At 26.0% G+C, this 16,092-nt stretch overlaps 1 protein-coding gene across 1 annotated transcript in view; it reads right to left on the bottom strand.

Annotated features, from left to right (window-relative positions):
• LOC136982829 (annexin A13-like) overlaps positions 1 to 16,092 on the bottom strand; it is a 49,543-nt gene that overhangs the window by 11,384 nt on the left and 22,067 nt on the right. Inside the window, exon 4 of the mRNA XM_067279359.1 lies at positions 274 to 342. Coding sequence (XP_067135460.1) covers positions 274 to 342 — 69 coding nt within the window. The remainder of the gene's footprint in view (positions 1 to 273; positions 343 to 16,092) is intronic.

Here is a 16,092-nt window from a genome sequence, read left to right as displayed (position 1 = left end):
ATCATTGCAGCTCTTCAATTTTTGTTTTGTTGAAAAATAAAAAAAATTAAAATTGCCATCATTACAAAATTTATAAAAAATTTGCAGTAAACTTCTGCAATCTAAAAGTTGATTAACTACAAAAACTTGATAAATCTATCAACATTATCGAAGAAGTGAACACTTAAAATTATGTGTATATATATTTTAGTTTAATTATATATTAATTTTATGTATTTATTAGATTTCTTTTGTAAGAAGTAAAGAAACTTTACATTGAATTTAGATATTTACCATTTTTAATTTCCAACTTGGACAGGCTGAAGGATAATATCTCTGGAAAAGATACGGTACACCAGGAGCCTGCAAAATAAAAATATTCTAAATTTAACTTAATTCTTGATAACAAATATATATATAATTATATAGATCAAAAACAAACATACATTGCAGTTTTGAGAAAAAAATTAAAACCTTTCATAATAAAAAAATTATTTTAATTGTGTGTGTTCAGGATTCAAATTTGTTAAATCCAAGCAGCTTAAAATAATTTAACCAATTTAATAAGATTTTGCACTAAGAACAAGTAGCAAAACACTTTGTTCAAAAATTCATGGTAAAATTACACTATACAAAATGTTAAAAAAAATCTGAAAATTATTTTTAAAAAGTTATCTAAATTCATTGTTGCATAAAATTTTCATTGCTGGCACCTTTAATAATAAAATATGGTTACTCTCCTGTTTTTTAAAAAAAAAAGGTTTTCAGACATTATTTTTGTTACTAATTAGATTTAGTGCTTTTAAAAATATTTCTAATACAAAGTCTTGCACTCAACAGTTGCAAATTACTGGGTGGTTAAACATTCAGTATCCAAAGAACATTTAACTGGTTACTTCAATATTTAATCTGATATTTTAAATAAAATTATTTTAAGAACTATAGCATCAAGAAAATTTCTTTCACAAAAATGGTTTTAAATGTGGCAATTCTTCAGGTTTTTAAAAATCAAAACAAAAAAAAAAAGTATTGAAAAGTTAATACTCAAGAATAAATCTTAACACTAAAAACATCCAAAATATTTTTCCATTTTAATTGTAACATGCTAAAATGAGAAAAAGTATTTCTTATTTTTAATTCATGCAATTATAAATTGTTTTAATGAGAAATGATAAATGGAACTGAAGTTGTTCCATCATTTCTCATTAAAATAAAAAATTTTTTCTGTTATAAAAATGAACCTTTTTTTCATATATCAAAAGAAAAATTCTAATTAATTTTCTATTATGAAAGTTACCACCATTAATTCGTTGTTTCACAACTTTTAATTAACAGTGATTGACATTTTAAGCAGTGTAAAAACAAAATTTCATCCTGTTTTACTTTGAAAAATTTAGTTATTTTGGGATATTACAAAAATATTGATTACACAAAAAAAAAGATATCCTGTAATTATTGATATTTATGAATTTATATGAATCAAAACGGGAAATAAAAATTATTTAGATTGTTTTGAAGAATGATTTAAAATGAAAAATTAGGGTAAATTTTATAAAGTTTTATTCACACGACCTATAAATCTGCAAAATACATTTCATGACTCAAAGCGATAGATTAACTTGATGAAAAAAAAATAAATAAAGTCGTGCAGCTATTATTTTACCGGTAAGTCAATCTGTCCATATGCTAGAGTTTTAAATTGCATATAGTAATGGCTATTTATATACGCTAAATTAAGCTACAATTACGGGTACCCTCAATATTTTTTTAATGACACTAAGGAAGTTTTCTCAATGTATGTATGACCAAGCGGAGAAATCCAACTTAAAATAAACCCACGCGGATATTTCTCAAATGCATCACTTCCTCCTGCAGTCCGGCGAAAATCAGTGTCATTGAAGGGTGTGTAGATGTAAAATTGGCAAGCTGCCAAATCAACTGACCAATATTTCAAAAAAATTAAAAATTAAAGAGAATACGGTGCCAAATTTCGTATAAGATAGCTGACAAAATTAAAAAAAAAAAAAAAAAAGATATATAGTGATTTAGTACAAAAACAGAATTAAAAACAAACAGAATAAAAAATAGACATCAAGGAAGTCGTACGTTCAAATTTAAATTTAGAGAATTCAGAAAAATGAGGGTGGGGAAGAGGTTGACGCCCGAAAAACACTTTCAAATCGTTTTAACTTTAATAATAATAGAGAGGGCATTTTTTAAACTATAAATTATGTTTTAGAATAAAAAATTGAAAGAGATACTTTAATTTTTTAGTACTAGATTTAACGTCAATTCAGCAGAAATAGAACAAACTATTTACATTTACTGTTAGAACGTAAGATTTATACTACAAACACACAGGATATATGTATATTTCTAGATAAATCATTGGTAGATGTACAAGTTCTACGATTTACGTAATACATTACATTTTACACTAAAATAAAAACGTTTATATCTCTTATGTCTACACCGGAAATGCTAACGAGACGAATTTTCAGACAAATATATATAAACCTAAGCTACAGAAAATGCAACCTATTTAACAGTGATTAAACTAAAATTAGAAAATGACAAACCTCTTAATTTACTCCTAATCGGAAAATTGAACTCGGATGTCAAACTCGGAACTCACAAAACAAAATCCGTACTGCAAGCGTCTGCTTTTATCGAGAGAAAATGAGTCACGCTGAAACTGGGATGCGATCAACGTCGTGTGACGACGTGACGTCGCTTTACGTAACTTTTACAGCGCCAGAAAGTTTTCTATCGATTTTCATTTCCGGACGGAAGTTACTTAAATTGTCAAGAAAATAGGACACGTACCGAATCTTAAAGCATTGAAGAAAATTCCGACACTAACGTATTACATTATATGCAAATTAGTCGCGAGGAATATGAGCTAAAAATAAAATAAGAACGTATCCAAAAAGATTAAACACTTAAAGAATTTTTTTATTTAAATATTTTACAAATAATCTATATCACCGTTTTACTGTATATATTTTGCTAACATATTAATAACTTTATTACTTATAGCTGCGTCAACACAAACGTCACTTTCGTGATAACGTGTGTTTAAATAAGTACATATACTGTACGCTTTTTACACCACAGAAAGAATTTAAGCAGATGTTTTCTATCCTTTCTAAGATTTCAACAAAATTTAATTCAAGTTTTTGCATTGATTGCGAGTATTCTCGACACACCCACCAATTACATATCAAGTTTACTCATACTTATTCTTAAACTTTTTTCTATCAGTAGATTAAATTTTTTACCATTTACCTATTGAAAAAAACCAGTGGAAAAAAAACTGCTTGACTATTTTTTAATAAATATTTTAGTGTGCCGACATCACTAATTTTATACAATAGAAATTGTTGCGAGATGAAAGCTAAGTTCGCACGCCCACGATGTGATAATGAACTGTCGCCCACTTCGTCCTTTCTTAAAATTAATACTGATATAATAAAAAGTTCAAACGTGTTACAAACCATTCCCGGTGATGTAAACGTGTAAAAATAAATAAATAAATAAAATTTATACGAGTTCAACCGCTTCCCAGCGAGTTTATCGACGTATTATTGCCAAATAAAATTCTTTTCCAGTGGTTTCATTAATTGTATGATCTAGTTTAGTCTCAAAACATTTTATTGTTAATAAAAAAAAAAAAAAAAACTAGAATTAGTACGGTGTACCAATTAATATTTTCACAATAGGTAACAGTTCTAATCTTATCCGCTATTATTCCTGTGAACTCTTTCGTCGCTATGATGATGTGTTTGACCCGTAAAAAAATCAAACATGTTTCTTTGTTTATAAAAACGTATTTAACACTTCATAGCAGATACTTCATTGAAAGAATAAAACCGTAACTTATTGCTGATCGAGTAACTTTGTAAATACACAACAGGAAAATAAACCGAGTTTTACACTTATTCCGAAATAAATCGATTAAGCTTTAAATCAATATCTTTATATAATAATAGTCTTCCGCAGGAAGTTCTATTTCCGCAAACGCAAACATTTCTTCACTTAAAAATTTTCGAACTAGTTTTCAAGGTAAACATTTCTTATACTTTTCCTTGTATACAGACGGGGGAATTCAGCTATTGTTTAAGTTATATATATGTTATAGGCCTAAGGTGTGCATATAAAACACGGAATAATACACGCAACATATCATTTTCTCCTGTACGGGGTCTCAGAGGTAATGAATATTTTATAAACGAAAATCCATCCATTATCAATTATTCATCATCTCTTTAGTAAATAATATATCGAGCAAATGTCAAAAGTAATTATATTAATGCATTTGCAAATGTAAATTGTGAAGAGACGATAGAGGATGGAAAGAAAAATGAGACTATCATAAAAATAAACTAAAAACTAATAAAATATTTATTTTTCAATGATTTTTATTTAGTAGTAACAATTTCTAGATGAACAATTTTAAAAATAAAACTTGAAAATTATTCCAAATGCAATTTTATTTTATTATTATAAATTTACATATTCTTATTTAATTAATTTTTACAATACAGTTGATTCTAATGCTTCTAAAGTGACAAGCAGCTTAGTAAGAAAACCAATGAAAGAATCTGTATCATACCAAACTTGCTTGCTTAGCAGCTTGCTACTTAGGAATATCCAATAGTATACAACAACAAAACCGTTAATCTAGCAGAAATTAATATTTTAAATGATTTAAAACCAATACAATAAATAATTCTGTTAAAGTTTGGCATTTCTATTAATGGATAAAATAAGCTTTTTTTAATTATTAAATCAGTTTTTTTTTGTTCAGTAAGAGAATTGTTATTGTCAGAAAGCAAAAATGAATAAAGTATAAGATATATTTTCAATAAAAATTATTTCATGCAAAGGATAAATAAAATATTCTGCCTAACATCTGCATAGATATAGCAAACCCAACAATGAATTCTTTACAAATTAAATTAAGCAATAATAAAATTTTAATTGGTACAAAATTATTGAACTCCTACTGTTTATTTAATAAATACTAAATTAAACTTAACTGCAGTCAAAATTAATTTTTAGTTTCTACTGTTAAGAATAAAAATATCTAATAATATCTGTAAATTTCAAGTTTAAAATTAATGTAATGAAACTAGAAAGATAAAGAAAAAGTAAAAACAATTATTATTTAATATCTATCTTTGAACTATTTGAAGCTTGAAAATAATAATTTCTAATTTAGTAGATACTAAAAAACTGCATTTCTGCAGTGGATCAGTTCACTCTCCTTAGGCAATCTGTGACAAGTTTTCTATCATGACATGTTGACCTTGATGCAGACATTATCTAGTACAAGTTATAGTATTTTAGTTCAGGTATATTCCTATTTTTGAACAATCAGCATACTCATATTAAAAACATAACCTTCAATAATTTTAATTAACCTTTTCCAGCATTATAAATTTTTAGGCATAAATATTTTTGCATATTATTCTTTCCTTCTAATGTATACAGAATTATTTTACAGAATACAAATAAACCAACACACTGAAAATCCATTACATTTAACTACTTTAATTATTACAATACTTTTAATCACAAAATACTGGTCTTTTGTAAACATTTTTAAGTTTTTAACTATTAAAGATTATTTTAAATTTTATTTATTTTTCTGAAAACTTTCAATTCTGAATTAATATTTTTTCCTTTAGCTTCATCAATTCTTCAATAATTTAAATCTGTATTAACTAAAAATCCCAGAAAGAACATTATAAATACATCTGATATTTATTCCAAGATATTATTCACACTGATACTTCATACACATTTCTTGAAAAACAGTTCTTTAGTTTATTTCTGCATTTCTCTCATAACCATAAAACAGCTAATGAAATTAAACAATTGAAACATTATTTATCGAATTATCATCTCTATAACATATTGAAATTTTCTAAGACATAAGAATAAATGTGACTATATGAATAATGTATTTGATTTCTATTTTATATTTATGCAATAAAGTTATTACTGTGTATATATTTTATGCTAAAGTTTTTAGTTATGGAAAATAAATGCCTTTATTTTCCATGTCCCAAAAACAGTCTTAATATTTTCAAAACATTCTAACAGTTTAAACATTAATTATAAATCATTATGGATTAAAATGTTTGATATTTTTGTATATAGTTTTTAAATTCAAATCATTTGTTTTTTAGGAGGAATTCATAAATTCAAAGTAAGAAATAAACTAAATTTTAAAAATATGTATATAATAATAGAAATTAAATTATAAAATTATAAAATTTATGAATCATAAAAATACTAAAAATATTTAAGTAATGATATATTAGTCACATTGAACAATAAAAAGAAAATGTTTATTTACTATGATAAAATTTTAATAAATCATATTGTACTGTACATTATTAGCAAAATTATTTAAATTGGCAATTTTTCACTGTTTAAATTTGTAATTATTTAAATATTTGAAATAATATTTTACAAATGAATTGTATGTAAACAGATTATATACCTAAAATAAAAACATTGAGTGTATTATTTAAATTACTACTTATGAACATAAAAATTTAATAAACATATCTTTTGTTTTATGTTATAGGTTTGTAACTGTATATCATACAATTATTTGAATTTCAACTTATTCTACACAAATCATATAAATTTTGCAATAAAATATATATGGTCAATATAAAATTAGAATATCTCTTTCACTAAAAACTTTCAACAATAGTATAATTAAACAAAGTCAAATCTTTGCTAAGATAAATATTTATATCACTTTTAAAACATATAAAAGTAACAAAACAAACTTCTTTTATTTGGAGAAGTGTAAGTTATAAAACAAAATGGTTGAAAATGTTTTTAGGTTAAAGTTTATCTTTAGAATCAAACAAAAATTAAAAGAAAATAACAACAGAATTGTTATGTTTCCATAGTAATAATTTTTTATTTTTATTCGGTCCCTGAAGATGTGCTCTAGCATTTCAACCATTTAGTCTTGTTGTTTTTTAAATTAATTTTGCATATATTTTTGATACAGCATTAAATTATAATTAAATTAAAAGCAATGATATTTTATTATACATGTAAAAGTAATAATTACTATTTACTAAATGTAAACATTTAATGTATATCTAAAATTATTCATAAAAGTAAATAAAAACAAAATAAACTGCATTATATATGATTTAGTTTATGTACTTATATTTTTATTAAAATTTTTAAATTAAATTATTTTTAAAAGGATATCATCTCATAAGGATTTTTCATAACACTGAGAGAAATTTCAACTGAATTATGATAAATGATAAAACACTCTGAGATTCATATAGTACTAGAATATTAAAAGTTGACTTTGTGGAAATAGAGTATTAAAAAAAAAATTGATTTTCTTTAACATTGTGTCTTTGGAGAAGTTTTTCTTATTTTCAAAAATTTATTTGAACTCCTTCCAATCTAGATAATAAATGGAAAATTGGTTAATGAAATAGACAATTAATACAATAGATATTTTTGAGATAGTTGAGGAGTGAACTTGCAAGAAGGTGAAGTGAATTCAATGTTGAAAATAGAAGTTTTTAGGTCAAAGGAAGAAAACTGAATTAACATCAATTGATTTTCATTACAAATATATTTTATTCAGACATAGTGAATTTTAAAAATTAATTTAAAGAATCTTTATCATCAGATATTTCTTGAGCCTCAACATTAAAAATGTCAATAAGAGAATTATTGAAAGTATTAAAATCTTGATAATGTGAGTATTATAATCCAAGAAACTACATCACAGCTGTGGTTTGTGGAACTTTACAAAAATTCTCAAAACAAAAATAATTCCAAAAATACTCTAGAACTCTCCAAAACTTTTCAAATTCCAAATTTTTTACTTTTCCCATGCAGGTGCAGATCTTCATCTATCTCAAAAACATCTACTAATTGTCTTTATTTCATTATTAACTAATTTTCATTTTATCATCTAACTTGAATAGGGTTCAAATAAACTTTTGAAAATAAAAAAATTCTTTACAGCAATAATATTAAAGAAAACCAATTTTTAGTTTTTTTTTACTCAATTTCCAGCAAGTCAAAAATTGTAAGAGTCTAGTATTATATGCAATTCAAAGTGTTCTATCATTTACTACAATTTAGTTCAAATCATTCTCACAATGTTAATTAAGAAAAATTGTTATGGAATGATGTCATTTGAAAAATATTTTAATCATAAACTCAATTCTTGACAAAGTATTCAATTCAATCTTTCTCAGTAGTAATATTATTTATAAACATTTTAATTTAAGAACTTTCAGTTTTTATTATTTATCTTAAAAATATTAAATCTGCACTAAAATAAGGATACAACTCATATAAATAAATTTATGTATATTTTATTTTTTTTTCTTGTTTCTACATTTGTCTTACTTGGAAGATTTTGACAATATTCTAAAATTGATGCAAATCTCAATTTATATTGTTAAGTATATTTTAACTAATTTTAACAACTACTATTCAAATTGTATAATTATTATTATAATAATAAAAATAACTAAAAAAGTAGAGTTAGTAAACACTAGTGTGTGTGTTTTCCAAAGACACTTGGCAAGTTTTCTATCAAATATCTTTATTCATTCTAGTTGAAACTTGCCAAGTGTCTTTGGAAAACACACAACACTAGTGTTTACTAACTCTAAATTATAGAACGAGACACTGTTTCATCAAACAGATCAACTAATAAAGTATTTTAGCTTAAAAAGTAAAATAATATGTGTAATTATAAGTATACAAAATATATAGTTTTTCAGTTTAAAAAGTATACTCTAAAGCATTACACATGAGACAAATATTTAATTAAAGAATTCCACAAGGGCATAGAATATGACATCATCAACAATAGAACAAAGAAGAGAAAATAGGTTGAAATCAGAAACTGGTTTTAATCATAGACAGTTCATCTACCTCTGCATATTCTTGACAATCAAGACAGCATAATTTCTATCTTTTAAGTACTGTACTTTAAATATTTTATAAATGTGTTTGTCTAAAATAAAAAACCAAGGTCAAACTACAAATATTTAAACAACTTGAAAAACATATATAAAATCTTGAAAATACATAAATATTGTGCATTATACTAACTTAACAATAGGAAATCTATTATGAATGTGCTTTGTTCATTAATATTATTTAATTAAAAACTAAACATTCACTGAAGTATAAAATTAGAATATATCCATTATAAATTTATATTCTGTGATTTTAAGTCACAGGAATTTTGATTTTGATCCTGGAAGATTATCAATAATGGTAATTTTTAGTATGATGAATTAAAATAAATTTCCAAATCTGCATGATAATATTTCTCCAGCTAGAATTTTGATCAACTTATTTATCTTGCAGATTGCGATAAATTTTACAGGTATATACTGTATCTAGCAGAACTTGTAATAAAAAACCTGAAAAGAACATAGAGCAGGGGTGGACAAGCAAGAATTCAGTGGGAGCCAAAATGTAGGTTTTGCAAAATGCATGGGAGCCGCAGTTCTGTACTGTCGTAGTGAATAGTATGGTAAGGTGTGCGATTTTATTATATAATATAAATATAATATTGAATTTTTTTAATAAACATATTTTCACAAAATTATAAAAATAATAATAAAAAACAGAAATTAACACTTTCAGCAAGAGTCGCATGTAACTCAAAAAGAGCCGCATTTGCCCATATCTGACATAGAGCATTATCTAGTGGTTTTAGAAAATTATTTTAAAAATGCCTGCAAAAACCATATTAAAACACTGTATACTTAATACGGTAACCTACTGTATAGAAAGTATAGAAAAATCTATATTGAGTAAACTCAACTGTTATTGTGAAATGGATAAATGATAATTGTTTTAACTTTTTAATTTTAGTTTATATATTTTCTAAAATAAAAATAAGTTTACAAATTAAGATTATAAGTTACTTGCACAAATTTTTCATTTTCATTTGTTAAGAAGGGGAGAAACTGCATTTGTAGATATCTCCTTTAATTTATGGTGGTTTATATAAACACAACATTAGATATTAGATGGAAAGGAAAGAGGTAATTTTGACGGAAAATTGTGAGCATTGTTTTTTACATAGAGTTAATATATGAGTGCATTTACTTCTGAGCTAATTTTACTGTCAGCACACTCAACATGTATACTTTCGTCTAAGTGCCGCACTCATTGGCATTTACTTTAGAGTTGTGTGACATCATTTTAAATGAAATTAGTAAGCTCAGAGTACTAGCTAGTTCACTGTTGAGCTTTGCACTAATTCAATATGGCTGCTTCCATGAAAAAATTACTTTTTGTACACAGAAATAAAATGAAATTACTTTTGGGAAAATAAACAGAAGAAAATATTTTTATTGAAAATTTCAATTATTTGTTGTATAAAATGTTTACAATAATTTTTTTTTTATTGTAAGGTTCAATAGCTTTAGATGACTTTTTTCATAAATAGAGAGTTAATGTGAAAAAAATTAAGTTCAATTCATTGTTTATGATTAATAGTGAAGTTTATCTTGCATGCATTTGGAATCTTCAAATGTTATGTTAAAAGCATTAAATAAATCATAAAGAAATGAACAGCATTAATAATAATCCAAAATTACATAAGTTTGCATACTTGAATGAATTTTCACTTACATATGGGAAATGACTTCTCAAGAAATTGTATCATTTGAATATCATTTTCTCATTACAAACTAAACTTATGATGACAGAGTAATACTTATTTCTATTGAAATAAGTTTCTGCTTCTTCAGTTGATGTCTTAATAGAAATATGCTTTTCATCAACAGAGCCTCTAATTCCAGGAAAACCAGATTGGGTATAAAAAATTCCATTCTTACATCATCCTGATCTGTGATGGCCAAAAGATTATTTTTTCATTTCCATTTAACACTAAGAGAGAATTAACGTTATTTAAAATATTTCAAGCAGTCCATCTAGACATATTAAAACGATCGCCAACACCCTTAGAGAAAAGAAAAAAAAAATGTTTTGTATTTAATATCAATTATTTGTTGATTTCGAATTCAGTTTAGTTACACCATAAAAGAGCAACGTCAAATCCATTCACTGGGTAAAACAATTGCATTATATATGTATTATATATATGTGTAATCTGCTATTCTCTTATATACTGCATCTAATTTCATATATTTACTTCGTATAAACAAACCTGAATGATTCTTGATTTGCCAATGTCCTTAAGCAACATAAAACTTGATGCTTTTGAGGAGACATTCATAGGAAGTAATTTTTCTGTGTCTAAAATTGGGCTTATTTTTTGAAGGAGACTTTCAAAAGATTCTCTTGTAAGTCTAAGGTGCTGTTTAAAATTGGTTAGATTATAAAAAGGTACAGTCTCTTCAATAAAAGTTTCTATCTTTTTTATTTGACCTTACTTTTCTTTTTTCTTCTTTCATTTTTTCTACAATTAAACCACAATAAGATCATCCTTGTCCGATTCGGAATCAAGTTGTTCTATCTTTAATGATACTTTATCCGAATACTTAAAATAGCAGCTTTGACAATATTATTTGCAGGAAACTGCCATATTTTTTGTTACATTTGCATTTACTTTTGAACTGGACATGTAAGCATGAATACACATGCTAATGACATCATTTCCAGTGTTCAAAAGTAGCATTATTATCTCAGAAGTAAATGCACCCTATATGACATGTTTATAGTCTTAATATGACCATATGGTGGTTTAATATGGACACTTATTGGCTATATTAGGAACCCATGTGCTTGATGTTCTAAGCATAAATAACTTAAAAGCCTAATAAAAATTTCCAAAACTAATATAATTTAAAGCTATTATCATGACACCCAAAGAAAATTTTCCTGGGGAAAGGGAAAAGCTTGGAAACGAATAATTACATCAATAAATTTTTATTTAGTTATTTAATTTTTGGGGTTTTTTCACAAATATATTGTAGAATACAGTATTGCATCAAAGTGTCCCATAATTGAGGTACACAAGGTTACATATCTCAATCACTTTTACAATTATAATTTGTGAAATATCAAAACTTGATCCCAGGGAAGGAGAAGTGACTCATTTGCCCTGTGGAGATGAGCCTCCACAGGGCAAATGACTGCTATTAAGGAAAAATGTCCAAAAAAACTGGTCTTGATAAGCTACAACAATTGTCAATGATTGAAGTTTTGTAGTACAATTGTAAAAAAAGAAAACTGTTCTCTCCCTTGGTAATCATGTGGTTAATTTAAATTGTGTTTATTATGGAAACTTCTCTTATGAATATATATACAGTAGAGTGTCGTTAATCTGAACCCCGGTTATCCGAATCGCCGGTTATCCGAATCGCCGGTTATCCGAACGCTTTTCAGTCGGACTGTGTCATGCTGAATCGAACACTTTTGATAAAAATTATACTTTAGAAGTAAATCTAGTATGTTTTTATATTCTTCAATAAATTTATTTTGTTTGTACAAAATAAAGAAATAATTTTTAACGTTACAATAGCCTCGATTATTATTATAAAAATTTTCGTTAGGCTTAAAATCGATGAAAATTCAACACAAAGCAACATGCAACAGAGAAAAATTTGAACATCGGACAGGTTAATATATTTTTTCGTACACAATCAGTTATCCGAACAAATCACTTATCCGAACAATTCCAGTCCCCAATTGATTCGGATTAACGACTCTCTACTGTACATTGTTATAGGGAATGGGGTTGTCAAAACTGGAAAAACAAGCTTATGGCCATATTAGAAACATATTTAGTATACTTATCTTATTAATAACAAACTTAAAATATGTAGAATAATTGTTATAATGTGCACTGAGTAATTCATACTCATTGACTCCTTGACCTAACCTTTAACCATGCTCTAATCTAAAAATAATAGAAAAGTTATAAATTTTTCTTTAGAAAAGAAATTTTTGCCCATTAAATTGAGATCTGTTTTATTGAAGATCTACTATAATTAATAAAAAAAAATTAAATTAAAATATATTTTATATTTTTTAGTTGTATTTAAAAAGTGTAGAATAATTTAAAATGCTATTAGAATTACAAATTAAAAAATAAAACTAAGTTGTTTAAAAAATTTTAAATTAATTTTTTTAAGTATTGTTTTACTGTAGAATTTTTAGCAAAAAGATATTAAAATCAAACACTTACATTTATTAACTGATCATTATTTTTGCAATCATTGCAAATATCTAGAAAGTCTAGAAAAATACTTTTATATTTGATTTGTCTTTAGCAATAGTAAGTATCTAATTGCTTTAGTAGTTTGTGCACATATTCTTGTTAGCAATTATATAGAAACTTCATTTGATGTTGGAAATGAAATGCAAAGTCTATTCAATTTCAATTCAATTTATTAATTCCTTAAAGGGTTAGAATCCCTGGAATGCAGGACCGGATTAACCAATAGACAAATTAGACAAATGTCTAGGGCCCGTAATTCGGAGGGGTCCAGCTTCAGTGCAGAATCTTTCTCTGTTTTAAAATGATTTAAAAATTATTTAAGAAATTCGATAGGACAGGAAAGGGTCTTTAACAATGCTTACTAAAGAAAGAGACACTCTCAAACGACTAGATTGATCAATTTTCTGAAATGAAAATCCAAAACTGAAAAACTTAAATATTTGAAAGACTGATTAATGGCTAAAATTATATACAGTAAGACCCCGCTTAACGCTGATTCAATATAACGCAATCTGCTTGATGCATAAAAATGCTCAGAATTTATGCTAATTCAAATTAACGCGGTATTTCATTGATTCATATATAATACAATTATTCCCAAACATGAACCAATCAGCAAAAGGTGGCAATTCGTCGCTCCCTTAAATCTTTGTTTGTTTTGTTCAATTTTGGAAAAAATATAACATCATAGATGACATAAGAAATATCGACTATCGACTTCGCTTGGCAAGAATTAACTGAGAAATGCATGAACGGAGTGTGGAAGAAGTTATGGCTGGAGGTATGCAAGAATTTTCATCGAGAAGAGTCTATCGCTGTATCGTTAGGGAGACAAAATTGTCAACTTAATCGATACAGATGTAGACGAGCAGGATATTGGGGAGTTACTGCAGGTTTCTGGTAAGAGCCTTACCAACGACAACTTCAAGAACTGGCAGAACAAGGAATTCGTGTAGAACTGGAAAAGAGAGATTCGAAGATGAAGAACCAAAGAACTTGCTACAGATTTCCTTAGGAAAAGTTTGGTAATGATAACCGAAATCGCTGATCAAATTGTAGCGAATGATCCAGATATTGATCGGAGTGCCAAAGCAAAACGAGGCATTTTTGATGCAATCTTCTGCTACTGACATTTGCTTAAGGAAAGAAAAAGAAAGCGACCAATGAAACTACAGGACTTCATCGCAAAAAACAAGTTTATGTGTTATTTAACATATATTATTATGCAAAAATTTATATAAAAATAACTTAAAATTATAGTAAAATTGCTTATTTTTTGGTTGCGTGTCCCCTATCCCTATTCACTCTGTGTTAAAATGGTCTCATTTAACGCTGTTTCGCTTAGTGCTTTGTCGTCTAGGAACGCATCCCCCGCGTTAAGTGGGGTCTTACTGTACATTTCTCATTGTACCAAAGACTCTTTTGTTGTACAATTATTATTGTATTAGTGTTTGTATTCCATATTAGTAATAAAAATTTTAAGTGACATTATTTAAGATTTGTTTACAAGCAACTTACTTATATGGGGCCAATTTAAATTTTGTCTAGGGCCCAGTAGAGGCTTAATCCAGTGCTACTGGAATGGGAGAAAATACATTAGTTAAAATTTTGTTTAACAAATTATGAAATGAAAATAACATATAAGTGCATACATCTTTAACAATTCCACAATATATCAACTTTATAAACAACAAAAGTGTTAAATTCCAATCTAATGTGTGAAAATTTAATACAATGAAAAAGTAAATGTTGTATTTAAGCTAAATAAGTTTTTATAATACAGCATATGTCATTTTGGTAAATTGATAAATTGAGAAATGCCCTAAATTTGAATTCCATAGAGTGTGAAAGTATCTACCAATGAATTATCCAAAGATTTGTGCAAACAAATATTAGTAGATTTGATTGAATTGTGAATTTTAATTACTTCTTTTATTCTTGAAATAAGTTTCTTTTTTATAAATTTGAAATGATTAGCAAAAATTAAAAGGAGAAGCAAAGATGACTCCCAGATAAGAAATCTCTAATTATTCCTATATATTTATTGTCAATAAAAAATTTGTCTGCCTTTCAAACTTCATTTGATGTTTGAAATAAAATGCAAAGTCTATTCATAATATCCTTTATTCATTGCTCAGTTATACATGTGATAAAATAAAAAGCATTTCAAAATTTTCATAGTAATAAAAATTTTGAACGAATTAAAATTAGAAACTATATTTAGATCTTATTTTATTTAATAAATTTTTGAATTAAAATATTTGTTTTGATTATGATTAGGTATAATTATATTGACATAATTTATCACTTACCGTATTTTATGGACTATAAGATGCTACAGACTATAAGACGCACCTTAATTTTTAAGCAATTTTTTTAAAAAATACCTGTAAGACGCACCTGAATTTTGGAGGCAATTTTTCGAAGAAAAAAGTGCGTCTTATAGTCCGTAAAATACGGTAATATTTGGATCAGGTTCATCAAGAAATGTTTACTGTATTAGTTTAGTGTTTAGTTTCTGCATTTTGATAAAATAAAAAAAAATATAAATATTGGACCATTTTTTATTTGTTCGTATATTTTTACTAGTATTTGTAAAATTTTAAGTGATATGATTATCAAATATATATATTTTTATGGCTCTATTAGTCATGATAGATTCACAAATAGAACAAAACTTGTTCTAATAGAGATATGATTAGCATAAATTTCTTTCAGATTTAAACCTTTATAAATTACTTCTATTTAAATTATTAATTTAAAAACTGGAAAAATTAGAAATTATGTTGCATTTAATAAGTATACCACTATTATTGCATAAAACATTAAGTATAATTTTAATAAAATTATACTCCTAGAGGAACTGCACTTGTACAAATGCTATC

Source organism: Centruroides vittatus, unplaced genomic scaffold (assembly GCF_030686945.1).
Source record: "Centruroides vittatus isolate TY-2023 unplaced genomic scaffold, ASM3068694v2 contig_864, whole genome shotgun sequence".
In the NCBI taxonomy this organism is placed as follows: Eukaryota; Metazoa; Arthropoda; class Arachnida; order Scorpiones; family Buthidae; genus Centruroides; species Centruroides vittatus.
This window is presented reverse-complemented; position numbering and strand designations above follow the sequence as displayed.